Genomic DNA, 19,171 nt, shown 5'->3' with positions numbered 1-19,171 from the left:
TAGACAATCAACGTTTGAAAGAAGCCGTCACGTCTCCGCCCCGTAAGCCGGACCAAGTAAAATGTCCAAGCAGCCAAGGCACGTGGAAATGCAGTGTGAGCCTGACAGGGGCGCTAGAGCACGCCGTGTCAACCTGGCCTGCACCTGGCGTGATGTCAGGATGCAAAAGCGCCACGAAGAGTGGCTGTGTGCTTCAAGGCTTCAAGTGGCAATAAGGTCAAAGCACCAAGAAATTGCCTAGGTTTTGATGATAATTGCTTTCGTAAACAAACAATATGACTGCCGAGGATTTCCGTCGCCAATTTCACCTTTTGAATTCTCAATTCTCGCGAGAGACAATTGATGCTCGGTTCTTCTGCTTCATCTGATCCAACTGCAATGACAAGAGATAGATATATGACGTCCTTTTTCTGTAAGCCGTTTGCTTCCGGAATCTGTCAAAGTCGGTTTTGACCGGGAAGGATTCAGATGCTTGCACAAATGTATATCGCGCAGCATGTTAGCAAACCGCAAGGCATCCAGATTCGCGCATCTGCACCGCCCCAATCCGTGAGATGCGGAGGAATCCTAACTTTGGGCCGCGGCATTTTCGACAGATTGTTGCCTACTGTGGTACATTCCTTCGACGTGACTTCATGCCCAGCTTTTCTTTGGTCTGGGAAAGTGCCGATTCTCCGATTCTCTTTGTCCAGCCAACTTCCGCTCACTCACGGGACTAGGGGATCGTTCAACATGTACCCTATTGGAGCATAGCCGCACGAACCGCCAAGTTATAGGGATTACATGACCCGAATCGGGGCGTGCCTCCAGTTCCGGCACTGAGCCAATTTCGACCATGTCTCCCTAAAATCGCTCTTTTCTCCTATGAGTGACCACAGCCTCACAAAGAAATCGGGCGCAGGACATCTGGAAGTCACATGGACGGGGCGAAGCCATCTTACATTCCCATACTTCGGTTCCGCCTTTCGGCCCAATGCGGGTCGATCTAGGAACAGGCAAAACAGCTGGCCATGCCAAGGGCCAAATGGCTGTAAGACCATGGCCGTGAGGCAGAAAACAAAGATCACGTTGTTCCTGCAGCTCATGTAGCACAGGTTGGGGTGATCCGACTGTACATATAAGACAGCAAACCCCACTCAGATTGAGTCTGCATTCTAAATAACATGAATTGATATTTGGTTACACAAGTTACTTGTACTAGAATTTTCTAATAACGGACCAAAACACTACATCCTCCGGTGACACAAGATTTGTGTCCGGCCAAGACCGTTTGCGTTAACACATAATCGGGGACACCATCCCGGCAGACTACAAACTTCTAGTGCTTTTCTAGAAGATATATATATTCGGGGCTATAGCAGGCACCGCGTCCTCAGGGTTACTCACAACCTATACAAAAGCCCAAACGGACTTCGCAACACTCATAAAGAACACTTCACTATCTTCCTACAATAAAATCACCCACAATGGCACCTCTACCCACCTACCGGGTCGCTGCACCAGACGAGTACCTTGCCTTGACTGGCATGGGAATCGACTTGGTCAAGATCTCGAAATCAGCATGGGTCTATCCATTCCAACGATGTACCAGGTTCAGGTATGGAAACATTCAAACGCCGAAAATGTACCTTAGTCGGATATTCTAACTCTCTTGTGCTCAGCGTCCAACCCCACGACTATGCAATGAATTTGCAAGCCATGACGAAGGAGAAACTCCAGTTTCTCCTGCCAGTCGTGTTCACTGTTGGACCTGATGTCAATGCACGAGGCGCAAATGCCAAAACCGGGGTTTCTCAAGGTCAAAATCACCAGCAGGAGGACCGAGGTGACTCCCTCATGAAATACGCCATGTTGCTTACAGACACAAACGCAAAGGCCAACACGAACACGTTCTTGGAGAACATCGTCAAGGGTATTATCGAAGGAGAAACCCGAGTCCTGGTCTCAAGCATGACTATGGAAGAAATCTTCACTGAGCGTGAAGAGTTCAGTAAGTCTTATTTTCCAACTCTACAGATCCTCTGCGACTGCTGATAAGAAGCAGAGCGTCGCATCTTCCGCAACATTCAGAGCGAGCTGGATCAGTTCGGCCTGAAAATCTACAACGCCAACGTGAAGGAGCTGCGCGATGCGCCCAACTCGAACTACTTTGAGTCGCTGGCCCGCAAGGCGCACGAGGGCGCGATCAACCAGGCACGTATCGACGTCGCCGATGCCCAGCAGAAGGGATCAGTCGGCGAGGCCGATCGCAGGGGCAGGCAGGAGCGAGAGCTCGCCAAGATCAACGCCGAGACGGCCGTTCAGAAGACAGAACGTGACGGCGAGAGGGCCTCTGCCGAGGCCAGCCTTGACACGCGCAAGACCACGCTCAAGCGTGACTTGGATATCGCCAAGATCACGGCCACCAGGGCGACCGAGTCCCGGGATGCCGAGCTGAAGAAAGAGGTCGAGATCAAGCGCGCCGCGGCCGAGATGGAGCGGCTGCGTGCCATCGACGTCGTCAAGGCATCCATCGCTCGCGAGGCCAAGCAGCAGGCCGCTGACGCCCGCGCCTATGAGGTCCAAGTCGACGCCACAGCCCAGCTGAGCAAGACGAACCAGGCTACCGATGCCGATGCCTACAAGACGCGTATCGGGGCTGACGCCGCGAACTACGCCGCCCTCAAGGACGCCGAGGCGAAGCTTCAGGTGCAGATGAAGGAGGCTGAGGGTTTGACCGCCATGGCTTCCGCCTACGGCCAGATGGCGCAAGCCTTTGGTGGTCCCGCCGGCTTGCTCCAATACATGATGATTGAGAAGGGAACATACGTGGAGCTGGCCAACGCGAACGCCCACGCCGTCCAGGGCATGCAGCCCAAGATCAGTGTGTGGAACACTGGTTCCCAGGCCGGTGGTGAAACTGGTTCCTCGAGCAGCATCGACACCATGCGTAGTAAGTACAGAAGTGCCGCTGACGCTTTCCCTTATGCTGTGAGAAGTGGTGCTGACCTTCACCTAGACGTCTACCAGATGCTGCCCCCTCTCATGCAGACGATCAACGATCAGACCGGCATCACCCTGCCTGAGTGGCAGTTTGGCCGCCTGAACAATCAGGCAGCGGAGCTTGAGAAGAACAAGGAGATTGCGAAGACCAACGGAGATAACTGAACCACCACAACAGTTTCGATGAAATAATCTGCATAAACACTTAAGTCTGTTATTTTTCCTTTGTTCCATGTTGTGAGCTGATAGGATGTCTGTTTTTGCAATACCCCGGGAGGTTCCAATTCGTGTACTACGGCGTTGGGTGGTACATTATTTGAACATTGTTTCTCTTTTATTACCTCAAATTGTAAGAGCCGTGTCATGAGCGGGACAGAAGTATATCGACGAAAGGAGTGATTTCTGTGGCACAGAAGTACATGACAATTTGGAAATTCGGCAAAACAAAGTCCAGCAAGGGCACACTGTTATTCAGTTTCTCTGTGTATACCGAGATAGTGTTTTCTATGTCAAACCTTTGAAATATGTATTTTTAACTGGAATCAACGATTTTACCAACGATCCGGTCGTCGTCAGCTGCCACAATATACCTCATGGTGGCCCGCCATTGAAACGCTATATCTTCACTTGTGGCACGTAGTTCTGGGGCTTGCCGTGCTTCGCGCAACAAATTCTCACCACGATCCCTAGGCTTCCCAAACAGCGCTGTAGCAGAACCAAGATGCCGAAGATGACTAGTTTTTCAATGAAGTTATCATTCATGGAGTCTAGTCCGGTAAACTTTGCCTCCCGCATCCACAACACCCTGCCGTCGGCCAATGTATTAGAAGTTCCCATTTGGTCATTCCTCCGCTTTGTTCACGACCTTTGAGGGACGAAGTGGAATAGACTTCTCAAGGCTCACTTCCGACTGGCTAACAATGGCAGGTTAGCCACCTGTGAGGCTAGAGGGTCGTAAGGTAGGAAGACTACAGGTTAGCCTCTTCGCATGAGTTTCTTCCATCACACCGAACATGATTTTCCTCACGTCCACGTGAAGCGGCAAGCCAGTTCTAGCGCAGCGGATACAGGTGCATTTGTTTCCCCGGGAGACTAGAAGTGCCGAAGACGAGGACTACGGCAAACGGCCCCGAAATGGTCGTTTCGGCGGGAGCATTTCATGACCAATCCCGCCGCATTGGTGCCGACATGTAGAGATTGACGGCTCACGCTATTCTTGCCGCCGGCCTCAATGTCATCCCGCCTAACAGCCTCCCGACGGCGCCCACGCAGGACGTCATTGTGGGGGTCATGGGTGCCGTATTTGTACTGAATGATCTAAACAGGAAATTCGTGAAGCAAATCAAAGTCGGCCTCGCGTGGCGTGTGCTGGGCAGCATCACCATGGTAATAATTGGTCACCATCGACTAGTCTTGGAGGTAGCACCGCCGAAGCAAAGTGGCTCATGGCCATTCCCAGCAGAACTTTAATTCATCAATGATATAATGCCATCACTCTACACAATGCCTGGGAAATTCCCAGGTATGACCTTGAGGATCGAAAACAATTAATTCGCTGACCGCAGCATCGGGTCTTAAAACTGCGACTAAGGAATAGGTAGCACGAATGGAACTCAATTGAGTTCAGAGTTACACTTGATTCGGTTTCGACAGTTTGTGTACGGTGATGAAAGCATGCGACGTTGCACGCAGGTTTGCGGTCACAGAAGGTTGCACTTTCATGCGAGGCATTTTTGACCATGAGGTTTGGAGGATAGGTGGATTTGACAGAAACACGCGTGGGGTACTGTAACAGCTACACTTCTGTCAAAAAGGAGGCAGACCGTCGGAAGTGCGGAACAAGACTCGCCCGAACAACAGCCAACGTCGCTCCAGGCTCTATCATCTAGTTCTTAGGATGATTGACACCTTATCTTAGGACAGCGTCATCCCGATTCTCTTGTTCCAGAAACTTTCAGATGAAATTCGCTTACACCCACCCGTCCATCCATTATGGGTCTTTGGCGGCCAATGGTGCAGGCGTCGTGAGGAACGATGCGGGGTTCGTCGGCGAGGAGGATCACGGAACGTCAGGGGAGCCGCGGGCTGGACGTTTTATCTGGTGTTTGGGGCGCCCACTCTGCGGTGTCAACTCTGGGCAAAAGCCACCATCCCAACTTGGGCCTTCTGTTCGCGCTCGACCTGGACTCGGCCAATGATGCTCCACCAGCCAGATAGTTGGATTCGTCCCGTCAGACAAACGACTCAGCGCGAGGAACCAACGTCTCTAATACAGGGTTTGATCGCTACCGGGATCGTCGACTAGTACTACTCTGACAGCTTAACGACACTACGCCATCATGTGGGGGGATCGAGAGAGATCTTCGGCTCCTGAACAAGCTTAACAAGCTTAAATCTACCACGATGCCAATACCGCTTGCCTGGTTCATAAGATGGCCCGATGGCCCTCGTCCTGGTCCTGCTCCCGCTCCCGTCGATCTCGGTGGCCTCAACCGAGAACCACTGTCGTAGATCCTCCACTCGGTGTGATCAGCTGTGTTCGTGGTGAGGACTCGTCGATGGGTTACCGCCTGTCAACATGTCTGTCACCATCACAGCGCCTCTAGCACCCCTGACCACCATCTTCACGCCGCCCTGCTCCGTCTCTTGGCTTCTGACTTCGTCCAAGAATCCATCACAGTTCCCTCCGTTTCCCACCACGGGGCCAGCATCATGCGATCCCCCTAACTGGGCTGCAAATATAGCGGGCAAGGGCTTCCAATACTACTCCCCGGCAATATGCCCAAGTGGGTTCGAGGTTGGGCCCGGGTGTCAGATCACCAGCACGAAGACGGCTGAGGGTTTCCCTGCGATCGAGCCAGAGGAGACCGCCGCTTACTGCGTCCCGAGGTGAGCACGGATTCTTTCTTGTGCTTCAAAACCGCAACCTGGGATGCCTTGTCTGACTGATCGGGCCTGTATAGTGGCTTCACATGCACAACGGACACTACGGACTTCCGGGGCGGTGTATGGGGAGCGACAAAAGAGGCAGGCCCCCCTCTGTTCACTGTTGGGCCAGCTTTGCAGATTCGTTTCCAAGAATCTGACCTGTCTTCACTTGAGACGCACCCCTTGACTCCAGGCCTGACGTTGGCCGGATTCCCTGCCCAAGTATCAGTCGCTGCTTCAGAAACGGCAGGACCAGACAGCTCCATATCGACAACGGCGACCTTTGGTCAATTCACGACAATCCCAGTGCCCACACCACCGCCAGTTACTGGAGGGACACCATCACAGCCTGTCACCGAAAGCAGTAGGGTAGATCCATCGACAGGTTCTCCCAAGATGAACAGCACCTCAAGTCCAGCGACTATTCCTACTATTCTTCCCTCCAACGATGATACCGCAGGCGGCAAGGGTCAAAGCTCGACCAGTATCGCCGCTATCATCCTTTCGACTTTGCTATCTATCTTTGCAGTCGCATTCACTGCCTATGTTTGCCTCAAAGGACGTCGCAGGAGATTTCGGCCAGTTTCACGGACCAAGCGCAAAGGCTTGTTGCAAGTCGGTGTTGGGGTCTGGATTGGAACAAGGGGTAGTGACGAGAGTGATGAGGAAGTGGCACGCGAACCGCGCGTGAACTCGACACGATTCAGCGCAGCTCAGGAACCAAGATTGAGCGTGCCACGAGAGACAAGAGCGAGCATCCCGCGGTTGCCCACCCCACCAGAAATAGAAAGCGGTATCAGGATCCCCATTTTCGGGATAGGGCAAGACCGGCGCTCACGGTTGAAAGTGCCTCCAGCTGAGCTGGATGATGTTCAGGAGGGAACGCCCTCGAGGCACGGGAGCTGGGTATCTAGGGTATCAAGGATGTTGTCGCGAGCAGCGCGGTCCTCGACCACGAGCAGGTCCTCGTCTCGCTCAAGGTCCCGCTCGAGATGGACTCGCAGGCCCGCGTCTGAGGAGTGGGAGCACTTCTTCCAGGGCAGAGGCCCCGGCGGCTTGACTGTCCCCCAGGTGACTTACACGCGGCCGTCCTCGATCGACTCGTCGTTCCCGGACGACCGCAAGGACTTTGACCTCGAGGATGCCGCCAGGCGGCTCCCGAAGATCAGCAGTTTCGACAGGCTGAGCGAGGGCACGTTTGGCCTGCGCGGGCGGTCGAGTGACAGGAGCACAAAAAGGAAATCCTGATGCATAGCACCGGCCAGTCCCGAGTCATGATTCGATGATATACTATTCAATGTAACTATTGATGTTTTGAAACGTTTCGTGACTGCCCGCTCCCTGTTGACTCAAACAACCTCGCTTGCTGACCGGATGACACCAATCCGGTGGCTGTGCAGACGGCAAATGTTTCCACTCCCACTGAGCATGTTATTATGTCATCCTAGGTGGAATTATTTTCATCCTACCTTTTACTGCTTCGAGGCCAACAAATCTGAGGTAGGTGATCATTGGTCAGCAGCTGCTGTCATGTTGGCAGAGTTGTTGCCTCCGAAGACTGGAGGACCAAAACGCAGGTGATTGGGCTTCGAATGTATGCCACCGCATATTTTGCAGATTTTGCGATACCTTCGATTATACTGAGTAATTATTCCCAAATCAAGTCGACAGACACAACTGTCCATTCTGTGTTGGATAGTAATCAAGTTGGCCCGTGATATACCAGTCCTCACTCCCCACCGCTGTCGGTGCATAGAGCAGCCCCCAAGGGTCATACTTCTGTTTCAACTCATACAGATACCCATAATTGCTCCCGTAGAACGTCTGCTGCCAGTCAGGCTCATTGATATCCGCCTCATTCATGTAGGCCCCCGCCCCAGGGCTGACATCCCTCCACGACTGCAGCAGCTCGACCAGGTTCTTGTTAGCCGCAGCGATGTCCTCGGGCGTGGCGCTGGTGTTCCAAGTCGCGGCGGTCATGGCGTGGAGAAGGGTGTTGCGCCACGCAGGAGTCACCGCGTTGGTCTGATTTACCTTGGGATTGTGCCTGGGCTTGAAGTTGTACCCGATCATTAAGCCTGTTGCCTCGACCGCCTGACGAATCGCACTGGACTGCTTCGACAGCGTGTCCGGGTCATCCCAGTTAGAACGAGGGAATAGCCGCGACGCCGCGTGGGAACTCCAGGTTCCTGCGCCTTCGCTGGTCGCCGGGAACGTCGTTGTGAACGCGTCTAATAGTCCTGGGTATTCGGCGTAAGTGATGTTGTCAGGTTGTATGCCCAGGCTGCTGAGCTCGTTAAACAGAGGTTGGTTCAGTGGACGGAGATCATTAGCCGACATATTGTTCGCCCATTGTGGCAGCATCAAGAAAGTGCATGTCTCCTTGTCTGGGCAAATTATGTACCAATAACTGTATAGTCCGGCGTCCGCATTGGAAGGGAACGTCGCCCAGAAGGCATCGACTCCTCTCCAGAAGACTTCAGTGTCGATTCCTTGGCTTGTGCCGAATGAGTATGTGATTGTTGTGACGGGCTGTTTTGGATACGCAGCGATCACGATGGAAGTTACAATTCCGTATGTACTTCCACCGCCTCCTCGCAGGGCGAAGAAGAGATCAGGGTAACTTTCAGAGTCGACATGCACGAATCGTCCATTAGGTAGAACCACTTCCAAGGAAAGTATCTGGTCAGCAGCCATGCCGTATAAACCCATCAAGGGCGAATGGCCACCTCCGGCGCTGTACCCTCCAGCTAGGCCGACAGTCTACACCGGTCAGTCAAGTTTTCCGCAATTGCAAGTGCGATGACAGTCGAAGACTTACACGTGCGATTCCCCCAACGACTTGCAGGTTTAATGTATCAGCAGCCTCGTACACTTTAGTGGCTTCCACACCAGCGCCGAGCTTGAAAGCCGGCCCGGTATAGCCAGTGCCATAGCTATAATTTTCGCCTAAGTAAACAATATCCTGCAGATACGTGGTCCAGACTGTGAGGGCTCCAGCACCGGTTGACTTAGCGTTGAAGTCATGACCTTTGTTCTTGACGACAAGACGCAGATTGAGGTTCCTGGCGAAGTTGACGGCGAGCTGGACTTTCGAGACATCTGTGGCATTGAGTACGTACGATGGGTATCCTCCTTGGGTGCAGGTTGCGTCTGGTCTTGTCAAATTGGGTGGTAGGCAGGAAAGGCCTTCAAACAAAGGCCATTCTATTCCAGTCGGATCATAAGACCTATTTCAATGTTAGTGCGGACCTAAAATAGGTAAGAAAGTCAGAAGAAACCAGAGTGAATGATCTGCGTGCATACTGGAATTTTGGGGACACCCATTGGCTTGTCACAGAAACACAACTCCCAGGATTGTACTGTGGCCAGTCCTCATAACACACAGCAGCAGATGGCTCGCCCTTGATGAGAGCCTCCTCAGTCAAGTTGGCGAGAAGGGACCATTGATCCTGAGATGGCCAGTGGCTCTCGCCGGGAAACGCCTTGCAGCCAGTTTCAGTCACAATGCTTGGGCCAGCAGAGGTCGCGTCCCCAAAGTCGAAATATTTTGCATAATTGGGATACAGGCTGATCAAATTGGCAATTGTGTTGTCACTGAGTTGTCTGGTCTCGAATAGCAATAGTGAGTCCTTGGGTCCGCCTTGACCTTTTTCGGTATTCGCAGGTGCTATTGCACATTCAGCTTCTCAAATAAGATAATGGAATGAGTTCAAAGCAACAAGAGACCTACCTCCGGACTGAATGTCCCTGGTGGCGTTTGTGGCTGCGAGCGCGCCCAAGGGCCAAATTGCGAGGACGAGCAACATAATGCTGTCTCAGCGGAATCTTGTAAAAAGCTCTCGGAAGCACAGAGTGACTCTGTTGATGGTGTCAACTGAGATTCATCTGGGGAGTACGCCACTATTATGGCCGCAACGTAAGGATGGGATAGGTCAAATATGAACACAAACATCGAACGAAGTACTTTAATCTATTATTATGCGCGCGGGGAATACTCACCCGGAAGAGCATGCAGCAATGGCGCGGCGAATGACGATGAAGACTGCGCCAGACCGTCCACTCATCGAGTAAAAGTTCCGCTGTGATCTCGGCGGTTCCCCAAAGTTCGGTAGCGAGCGAGCAGGGCCGATGCAATGCCACGGCCGAGGCAGTCGGTTTTGCTATGTTGTGGCGACCCTGGGAGACCTCCATAGATTCTGTCAGATTTAAATTATCATCAGGCTAGTTGACTCCAGTGTCTGGTAGACCACGCCGGTGAAGAGTTGTGACAGGGTTTCGAGGTGACCAGCTGCCTGGGTGGCCGGAACTGTGACCCCAATGAATCCTGCAGACCATGCACATCGATAGACGCAGCCGCTGTTGATAGTACGCAATAAGAAAAGTCGAGTGGCTGTCAACTGGTTGCGCTGACGGCCCGACGAGCCACCGTTCTCCGCTTCCATAATCGACATGCATATGACAAGACATGGGGCGGGCGGGCGACACTGCTCGATGCCTGCACTATGATCATCTGATGTTGTGACACGAAATTTGGGTATTCAAAGAAGCTGAGAAACCGGGTCAGAAGGGGGTTTATCAAGTTTCTTTTTCTGCAAGCTATATTAGGAGGAACAACGATTGGAGCCGGGCTTCAAAAATGTTGCCAGGGCGATGCAGTGCAACATATTTATCACCGTCCTTGAATACCTGTGAAGTAAATAGCAAGACGTCTCGTTCCAACGCAACCAGCATGTGGGACCAATACAGCAAGATCTCACGGAACACAACGGCTCCGGAGGAAAGCAAGGTGAAGAATTTATCCAAAAGCATTATCTAATAGATCATTCACTAAACGCGGATCCGAGCGAATAGATTCGTGGATGTTTTGATTATTGAACGATCATGCTCTTGATTTGTGGGTACTGTTTGACAATCATCGAGCGATATTAGTCGATTGATCGAGTATACCGAGGCGAAAATCCTGAAGGTAAAGATCAACTCTTGGACCGTCACACAGCCAAGAGAATACTTCTTCTGCTGATGTTGAGGAAACATCAACAGCCTCCTCACATGCGCAGAGCCGGGGACATCTACAGGTGGACGTACACATTGGGAAGGGTGCTTGCCATGACCTGTGACAGAGACCAACATGTTCATTCCAACAAGACATCGTCTTTGTGGAGTAATGGAGCCGCAACCGGCGGCCGACACATATGCTGCAATGCAGAAAGCTGCGTCTCTCATTCTCACATTCATGTAGTCTAATTCTACAAAACCCGACATGCAACCGCCGTCAGGATCAGACCGCCTGCTTAATCGTGTCATCTGCGCGATGCAACGGCAACGCAACTAAATCTAATAAATTATTAAGACCCCATCATCCAATATTTGGTCACAGATGGCCGTCTGAATGATGATCAGTGTGTCCAAGAGCACAGTCAGAACAGGCCGGCTCGAGAGCAGCCCACGGAGGTGCAGAGAGCTGAGAATTGTCACATCCATACGGACCTGTCCCATTCATTCATCATCGCCATTCCTGTATCAAAATATGACGACAGATTGACGTGAATTATCAGTCAAAGACCTTATCGAGGGAGGGATGAAGAGGGCTCGTGAACTCCAAATGCCATCAAGTTGGACAGCACAGGATTTCTTATCCCTCCGCAGAGAGAGACGGGCGAGTCTCAGCCGCGACCGACCCGCCGTCTCTTGACAATCCCACTGGTGCTCTCAGCGTCGCGATCTGTGTGATGCTCCTCGCCATCATCTCCCAGCTCTTCCCCAACAGTAGCAACCGAGGCGGGCGTCTCGGCCGATGAGGCAGCCGTAAATCCAGCCCAGCGGGCTAACCTATCACTTGCAGGTACGGCCCCGGGTGGTAGTGGCGCCAGTGCAACTCCGGGCTGCGCCTCAGTAGAGCGCAACTCCATGAGAAGCTTGTCGACCTCTGCGAACATGGCTTGGGTGTCATTAACGACGCTATTTTCGTCGACAGCGTATCCGAGGAAGCCCGGGTCAGCCCCTCCAGCGCCATGTCCGCCTTGCCCGTGGTCATTAGCCCCCTTGCCGCCCCGGCCACTGCCCTTCATGAACGCAGTGCCAGGACCGCGGTGCGGGTCCAGGTTGTACATGATAGCGTTGGAGAACATGTGCACCAGCTCACGCTCGAGCTGCGAGCTGTTAATGATGCCGCGGGGAGGCACAAGCTCTTCGCTGATGGGTAGCCAGACGCTGCTGGTGCTTGGTTCACCCCCTGAGAGGGCAGCTGCAGCGGTTGCTGCGGCTTTGTTCCCGGCCGTGATCGCCGCCCTGATTGATTTGAGATCGGTAGGGCTAAGCACAATCGTTTTGTACCCAGGGGCGTCGCGCTCACGGATAGGATGAGAAAACATGTTTGCATGCTTGTGGCCGGAAATCTGATCCAGAGTGGAGACACTAACTCGTGGAAAGCCGCGAGTCCAAAGCACATGAGTGGGAATGCCTGGAGGGGGCGGAGGGACGCGGGATCGGTTCTCGGACGCCGCGCGGTGATCGGATGCCAACGACTCCTGGCGCTTGCGCTTGCCAGCAACTCTCGAGGCTCTCGGTGAGGTTATCTGGCGGCGGCCTGATACACTCTCGTCCGCAGTGGTGTCACCTGTCTCTTCCAGCGGTTTGGGCGTTGCTTCCTCGCGCTTAACCTTGGTTGCAGAGTCCAAGTCCATCTCATCAGCCATCTCTCGTGTCGGGACGACAGACGGTGTCCGTCTTTGGCGAGAACTTTCGCGAGTCTCGAGCCCACGCTGTGCACTGCCGGAGTTGCTGGGTGCCTTCTTCCTGGCTGGCCCATCGTCGTCGGCTTTGGCTTTAGTAGGCGAGGTTTGGGACGTGTGCGCCGAGAGACTGTCTGTGTGTAAGATGGGACTGAGAGGCTCGAACGCAGGGCTTGCTAAATCGCCGATGCCGGGCCCTGGAGTCGAAGGTGTCGGTTGAGCTGCAGTCCATCTGGTGCCGCTGCCAGCCGAGCTACGGAATGCGAAGGGTACTGTGGTCGGAGTACGTGGTAGAACCGGATGAGGGCGTCGGTGCGAAGGACCTGGCGTGCCAACAGGCGGTGGAAAGACGTGTTGAGGCACAGTAGGCCGAGCAGGTTGAGGGTAAGGAGAGCTGTACTGTGGCGCCTGTGATGTGGGTGGAACTTGAGGCAATACTGGCGTTTGCCCTTGTGGAGCGCCGGGAGGATGCGTTTGAGCCGTTGCTGGTGGTCTCTGCCATTGTTGGGATTGTGCGTTGGCGGGGGAAAGAGGTGGCGGGGTTGCCGAGACACTGGGTGCGATACGGGTCGGCAGAGGATGAGGCTGTGGCGGTTGGAAGACCTGCTGGGTAGGCTGATATGGCGACTGCGGAAGGTGTGCATGGACAGGCAGCGGAGAAGGCCCCTGGGGCAGCCGTTGCGGCTGCAGTGGAGCTGGAGATCCGGAATGTGACCTCACAGGCGCTGGTTGCAGCGGAGGAGGCGCATGGCCAGCAGGTTGCGGTGCAACAAGAATTTGTCGTGGTCCAGACGGTCCTTGTTGCTGCGCATGCTGCTGCCCGTAGCCTTGTTGGGCTGGCTGGAGTGGTGGTTGGGGAGGATATTGCAAGGGTGCTTGCTGACTCCACTGTTGTGGGCGTTGCTGGCCTGGCTGTGGAGGGAACTGTGCAATGTTTGGAGGCGGTCTCTGATGTTGAGGGATAGAGTACGGCTGGTAAGGGGGTTCCCATTTCAGCGATCCAGGCACGGGGACCTGAGTGGGTGGTGGTTGAGACGGATGCCTGGGTTTCTGAGAGTTGTCCGGTCTTTGTAGAACATCCGAAGCAGGCGGCGTGGCGGATGGCGGCTGCCCAGGATGAGGCGAGAAAGTTGGAATCCCTTGTGGTGGTTGTAAGACCGGCGGGGTGGCACTAGGTGGTCGAGGAGACGCCTGAGGTACAGCTGCCTGAGCAAATTGTCCCGGTTGCGACGCTACCGGAGGCTGAACTAATGGCTGAGGTGGTTTCGGAGCCCCAGCTGCCTGGGCCGGGGAGATCTGTCGAGGTGGTGGTTGAGGACCAACGTGGTTCGGCGCACTGCTTGGGACCGGAGTTGGTGGTTGCGTGGGCGGGCCCGCGGTCCCATTAGGTTGTCGGGCAGCCTGGGGCGCATCGCCGGCCGGCGCAACACTTGGTGGACGACTTGGTGTTTCCGTGGGAGGCGCATTTGGGGTGGCACTGGCACTGTTGCGCAAGTTGTCTGCCTCAACCGCCTGCTGCTGCTGCTGCTGCTGCTGCAACTGTATTTGTTGGATCTCGGCCTCGAGCTTGGCAAGCTCTTCCTGTTGTTCCCACAGCTGCTGCGCTGACCTCTGCTTGTACTTGGCCCATAGCTTGCTCTCAGCATCCGGTAGCCTGTGGGCGTACTCTCGGGCTTCGTGAAGATTCGTCAACTGAGGAGCAGCGCCGGGGCGTTTGCGCTTCTTGCTGTTTGGTGACAGCGGAGCATCGGCAGATGTCGCGTCTTGTTGGTGTAGAGTTGCCTCATTCTTCAGCTCATCCTGCAGTAACTGCAGAAAGAGCTCCTGGAGCGAGTCGGGATTTAATCGCGAGGCATCATAAGTGGGGTCCTCCTTGATGGAGTTGTGATTGATAAGATCGCGCGAGAACCTGGGAAAGGCGGCAGCTTCGAAGGCCGAGGCGCCTGTTCTTCGAATCCAGGTGAACAACAGTAGCGATTCGAGAGGGGTGTAGGATGTCGCGTTAATCATCCCCCAAGTCGGTCCTCCTCGCCAGCCACCGAGGGGAGAGTCTCGCCGCTGCAATAGATGGATGGGCGCCACGATCTGCGCGCGCGCGAACCTTCCGCGTGGTTAGCAATCGCAGGCAATCACACGGCAATTGGGTCGCTTTCCAGCAGTCCAGCGTGCCAGAAGATGGGGAAAGGACGTACGAAGACTGCGAGATGGCGATCAGAAGCAGTCTTGATGGCTATTAAGATGATGTCATCGGGTGCGATGTGGATATTGAGACTGCTCTTGTTGGCGAAGGTAGAGAGTAGAGGCAGTTCGCGATCTGTTTTTTCTCTGGCACGTGACAGTCGCGCTCGACTCGCCAGCGTTTGCTTGGCCTCGCTAGAGTGCAGCTGGGAGGGGGGGCCGGCTGCACTGGATTTGATCGGTAGATAAGATAAGGCCATAGGACCCGACCTCGGCTTTGCACCCAGGGCAAGTAAAGTAGACTTACACCATGGACTAGACTCAGACCATTCATCCACATATTACTTCTTGCCTTGATATTTTCGACTCCTTTTCTGCTTCCTGGTTCTTGAGAAAAGGAACAGCGATCGATGCATCTATATCCATGAGAGCAGATACCCTCTACAAATACTTGAGGGCAGTCATCTTCGACTTGGACTTTGCCAAGGCTACCTGTCAATTGGACGTCGTACGTGCTCATCAGACGGGCGAGACTTCAACTGATCGATATGTTCTGATTACTGAAGGAGTCATCTTGATAGATGTCATACAAGAGTATACAAATGGTAGAGTCTGCCTGTTCTAGTGGTCTCTCCTGTTGTGACAATGAATCTTGGACTGGTCCATTTGTTCTGCGATAGTGACCTACCTAGATAACACGGTTGGACCGCGCAACTGAGTCTACTTTCTCACTTCCAGAAAATTGCGAGAGCAGCGAGTAGTCTGCGCGGCCACCATGGAAGCCAGTCTATGGGCCTGAATGTCACTCTCATGCTCCAGGCGGTACTAAAGCTGAGAAACAAATGCCTGACGCCTGGGAGCCCACGTGCGGGCATCCGCACCTCTGGTTCATTGTTGAGAACAAGGGGCCTCCTCTACACGCCAGGCCGCCTCACATCAGCGCCATGTTGCTACAACACGTGCAGAAAAGCGTGGTCGAATTAAGTGCATGCGGATTCATAATCAGATACATAGCAACGCCTGGGTATTTACGATGGACCAGATGCTGATTGCTCGCAATAAGTTGCCTTCCGTCACTGTGACACGTCTTCACTGCGAAATTCAGCCCGCATCGTAAGATGGCGTACAGCTCCTCAAACCACTTCCACATTCCCGGCGAGGATGAAGAGACCGAGGAGCAGATCGCCTACGAGAAAGAGATTCTGTCAAAGCAACACGGCGCTCATGCAAACCAACAGAGTCAGTATGGGTCAACCAAGGAGCAACCAAGCCTCGACCGCGGCCTCGGACACCCGGAGGAGCACAGCAGCAGCGGCTCGGGTTTTCGAGCCCATGTCAAGGACTTCGTCAAGGACCTGAAAGCCACCTCCAAGTCGGCGGCAAGTTTCGTCTCGCTAGAGTCACGACTGACCAAAGAGCTGGACGATCCCGTCCGCTTCCCCGAGATTGCCCAGCAGGCCGTCGTCAGGAAGGGGCTGGACCTTTGCCCCGAGGAGAGAGCGTTCCTTGCTGCGCGCAAGGCGAAAGTCAGGGACCAGTTTGCCAAGTACATGGGGTTGGACGCGGCGCAAGTGCATCCCGATGATGTCCCTACTGTTGCTTTCGGCGGCTCAGGAGGTGGATATCGCGCCATGCTGGCGTTTCTGGGGTACTCACTCGCGATGAAAGAGGCTGGCCTATGGGACCTTCTGACGTATGTCGCAGGAGTGTCGGGTTCTTGTGAGTGACACCTTGCTGGGTGAACCTCGAGCACTGAGACCAACACGTGAGCAGGCTGGGCTATCGCTGCGTACTATACCTTCGGACAAGCAGATATGAACAAAGTCATCGACCACTGCAAGAAACGGCTTGCACCACACCACCCGCTGTCGCCTGAAGCCGTCCAGAAGCTGCTGAGCTCGCCCAAGGGCGACTATGAGACCCTCGGCCCGCTGATCCAGAAGAGCAGGAGTGGCCTCCATACCGTGCCGATGGATTTGTACGCCGTATTTACCACCGGGTATCTATTCCTGCAGGAAGATCCCATGATCAAGCCAATGGGCACCGCCGCCTCTGAGGTGGCGGGTTACCATCGGGCTTGGTGGAAGTGGACGGATGCAAAGCGCCATGTTGAGAATGGTGCAGAGCCTCTCCCCATCCTGACGGCCATCAGACACGAGCGCCCATGGAAGGACTGGGTAGACGAACAGGATCCCTTCGGAAATCAAGACCCCAAGAGCAAGGAGCACCAGGACGCCTCTGATGCCTGGTGGCAGTGGTTCGAGATAACCCCATATGAACTAGGCTGCGACGAGCTCGAAGCGTGGTGCCCGACCTGGGGCTTCGGCCGACAGTTCGAAGGGGGAAGGTCGGTCCGCGGTCTTCCAGAACAATCACTCGCCTTACTCCTGGGCCTGTGTACCAGTGCGCCAGCCGGCCCGTTGTCGAGCTACCTCGCGACGGTGCAGAGGAACCTGCCCAAGAACTTCCTCGGGGATGCGATCAACAACCTGGCGTCGGGCGTGGCAGCCATATGGGGAAAGCAGGACACGGCCGTCTTCACGAACCATCATCCGCTCCACGCATCGAACGAACATAATTTTCTTTATCATCTCACGCCGACTCCGCCAGGGTTGCCGCGCCCAGCGGGGATAGAGAACTCCCCAAGGGTGCACCTGCTGGACGCCGGAATGGACAACAACTGCCCAACGGTAGATGTCACCAAGCCATGAATGCCAACACCGGGATAACATGCTGATTACACCCCTCATAGTACGTGATGCTCCACCCCTCGCGGAACGTCGACGTGATCCTCAACATGGACGCCTCCTCCGACGTGCAGAAGGACTCGTTCCAGCAGCGGGTAAGCCAGATCGGCCAGCGGCGAGGCCTCGACTTCCGCAAGCGCCGCCCTAACCTCAAGCCGCCCGCGCCGTCGCCGACGCCGTCCAACAATCCAGAAGCCAGCGACCCGGACCGCTTTCAGGGCCTTTACGCACAGATCTACGACGGTACCTGCATCAGCGGCGAGCGGCCGGCCACCGTGGTGGACTCTTACGGCCAGACCGTCACCAACCCGCCGGCACCCGCAGTGGTGCAAGACTGCACGATGGTGTATCTGCCACTACTACCGAACGAGAGGGCGGTCCCGGGCTACGACCCCAGTACGGGCAAGTTCTCCGGGAGCTATAACCTTGTTTGGACGCCGGAGCAGGTCGAGATGATCATCAGGACCAGCGTGGCTAATTTCCAGGCCGGGCAAGATACGGTCAAGGGGGCGCTGCTTGATGCGTGGCAGAGAAAGAAAGCGATGCGCGAGGCTGACGGGAGGGCTGAAGGGGCCATATCATCGTAGCAGGCTGAAAGTGAGTGCTTGTTGGGGAGTGTTGCTCATCCATGTGTGTGCCTACCTTTGTTACACTCCTGCGAGATGATCCAGTGCTGTTCTTTGTGCTCGAGAATCCATGAACACGAAGACACCCCGGATCATGCACGGCTGCACGACGTCGACGGTGTGTGCCGCGACACCGATCGAGTCGCCCAGCCCTATTGTGCACTACCTGAACAAGAGTTATCCGGAGAGGCCCGCCCAGGAGCGCCCGAGGGGTGGAATTTCCCCCACATAGCCTACTCACAGTAGCATGTGCTGATCTTGATAGACGGGAGCCCGAAAAGGGGTCGTGCACGCAATGCAATGAAAGCGCAAGAAATGAACGTGGAATTAAGAGCGGGTCTGTGCCAAATGACGGGCTGCAAGTGTCGTGGGGCTCTTCCTTTGATCCTACACTGCAGGAAATCAACCCCTCCATTATTAGAGGAAAAAAAGGTATGGTGCTTTTCGTCAGCTGGCCTTGCTTATCTGCGACTGTCCATGAGATGTGGGAGGAGTGGAAGGGGTGGCAGCTTGCTCCTCAGCTGACAGAGGTGAGCGGGCGTCGACTTGCGAGCGGCTTCAAAGAGTCGGTCGATGTTGTTGGCGGTTGTTCGGTCAGGTTGCAGTGAGAATAAATGGGTACCAGAGTACACCGTCAGCTCTCTCCGGATTGTAGGCGAGCTGGACCCACTCGGCGGTAGAATTCTGGATCTAAGTAGTGAGATTTGGGCGGTACACTTATTTGAGGTCCCCAAGGCCAGGATTAGGATGACCTTCGGGTGGGTAATATTTGTCGAGACTGGCCCATTTACATACGCAATGGCCTGGGTGTAATTGATGGCCTGCCGCCGCAGCCTGGCTGCTTAACATTGCCCCATAGCAAGCACAGCTTGGGGCTTGGGAATCGTGGTCGATCTGTCCGGACTGTTGATGTCCTGGCTCGTCCGGGGAAATGCAATGCGATCCAAATTTGGAGCCAACAGCATGGGGGTAGGCG

At 54.6% G+C, this 19,171-nt stretch overlaps 4 protein-coding genes across 4 annotated transcripts; 3 read left to right on the top strand and 1 right to left on the bottom strand.

Annotated features, from left to right (window-relative positions):
* Positions 1-1,466: 1,466 nt before the first annotated feature.
* J7T55_006159 (flotillin domain-containing protein) lies at positions 1,467-3,147 on the top strand (the record flags this gene model as incomplete). Its single annotated transcript, XM_053141237.1, has 4 exons — positions 1,467-1,597; positions 1,662-1,990; positions 2,045-2,932; positions 2,999-3,147. The coding sequence occupies 4 exons, from the start codon at positions 1,467-1,469 to the stop codon at positions 3,145-3,147; spliced, it is 1,497 nt and encodes a 498-aa protein (XP_053000926.1).
* A 2,413-nt stretch (positions 3,148-5,560) lies between these two features.
* On the top strand, positions 5,561-7,158 carry J7T55_006158 (uncharacterized protein; the record flags this gene model as incomplete). The annotated part of the gene is made up of 2 exons (XM_053141226.1): positions 5,561-5,871; positions 5,946-7,158. The coding sequence occupies 2 exons, from the start codon at positions 5,561-5,563 to the stop codon at positions 7,156-7,158; spliced, it is 1,524 nt and encodes a 507-aa protein (XP_053000925.1).
* Positions 7,159-11,576: 4,418 nt separating this feature from the next.
* Positions 11,577-15,395, bottom strand: J7T55_006156 (uncharacterized protein; the record flags this gene model as incomplete). The annotated part of the gene is made up of 3 exons (XM_053141206.1): positions 11,577-14,745; positions 14,837-14,874; positions 15,348-15,395. The coding sequence occupies 3 exons, from the start codon at positions 15,393-15,395 to the stop codon at positions 11,577-11,579; spliced, it is 3,255 nt and encodes a 1,084-aa protein (XP_053000924.1).
* Positions 15,396-15,940: 545 nt separating this feature from the next.
* Positions 15,941-18,156, top strand: J7T55_006155 (uncharacterized protein; the record flags this gene model as incomplete). The annotated part of the gene is made up of 3 exons (XM_053141195.1): positions 15,941-16,541; positions 16,596-17,512; positions 17,575-18,156. 3 exons carry the CDS (start codon positions 15,941-15,943, stop codon positions 18,154-18,156), a joined length of 2,100 nt encoding a protein of 699 aa, XP_053000923.1.
* Between the last annotated feature and the right edge of the window lie 1,015 nt (positions 18,157-19,171).

This window comes from Diaporthe amygdali, assembly GCF_026229845.1.
Source record: "Diaporthe amygdali strain CAA958 chromosome Unknown NODE_1_length_4327563_cov_65_473760, whole genome shotgun sequence".
Taxonomy (NCBI): domain Eukaryota; kingdom Fungi; phylum Ascomycota; class Sordariomycetes; order Diaporthales; family Diaporthaceae; genus Diaporthe; species Diaporthe amygdali.
This window is presented reverse-complemented; position numbering and strand designations above follow the sequence as displayed.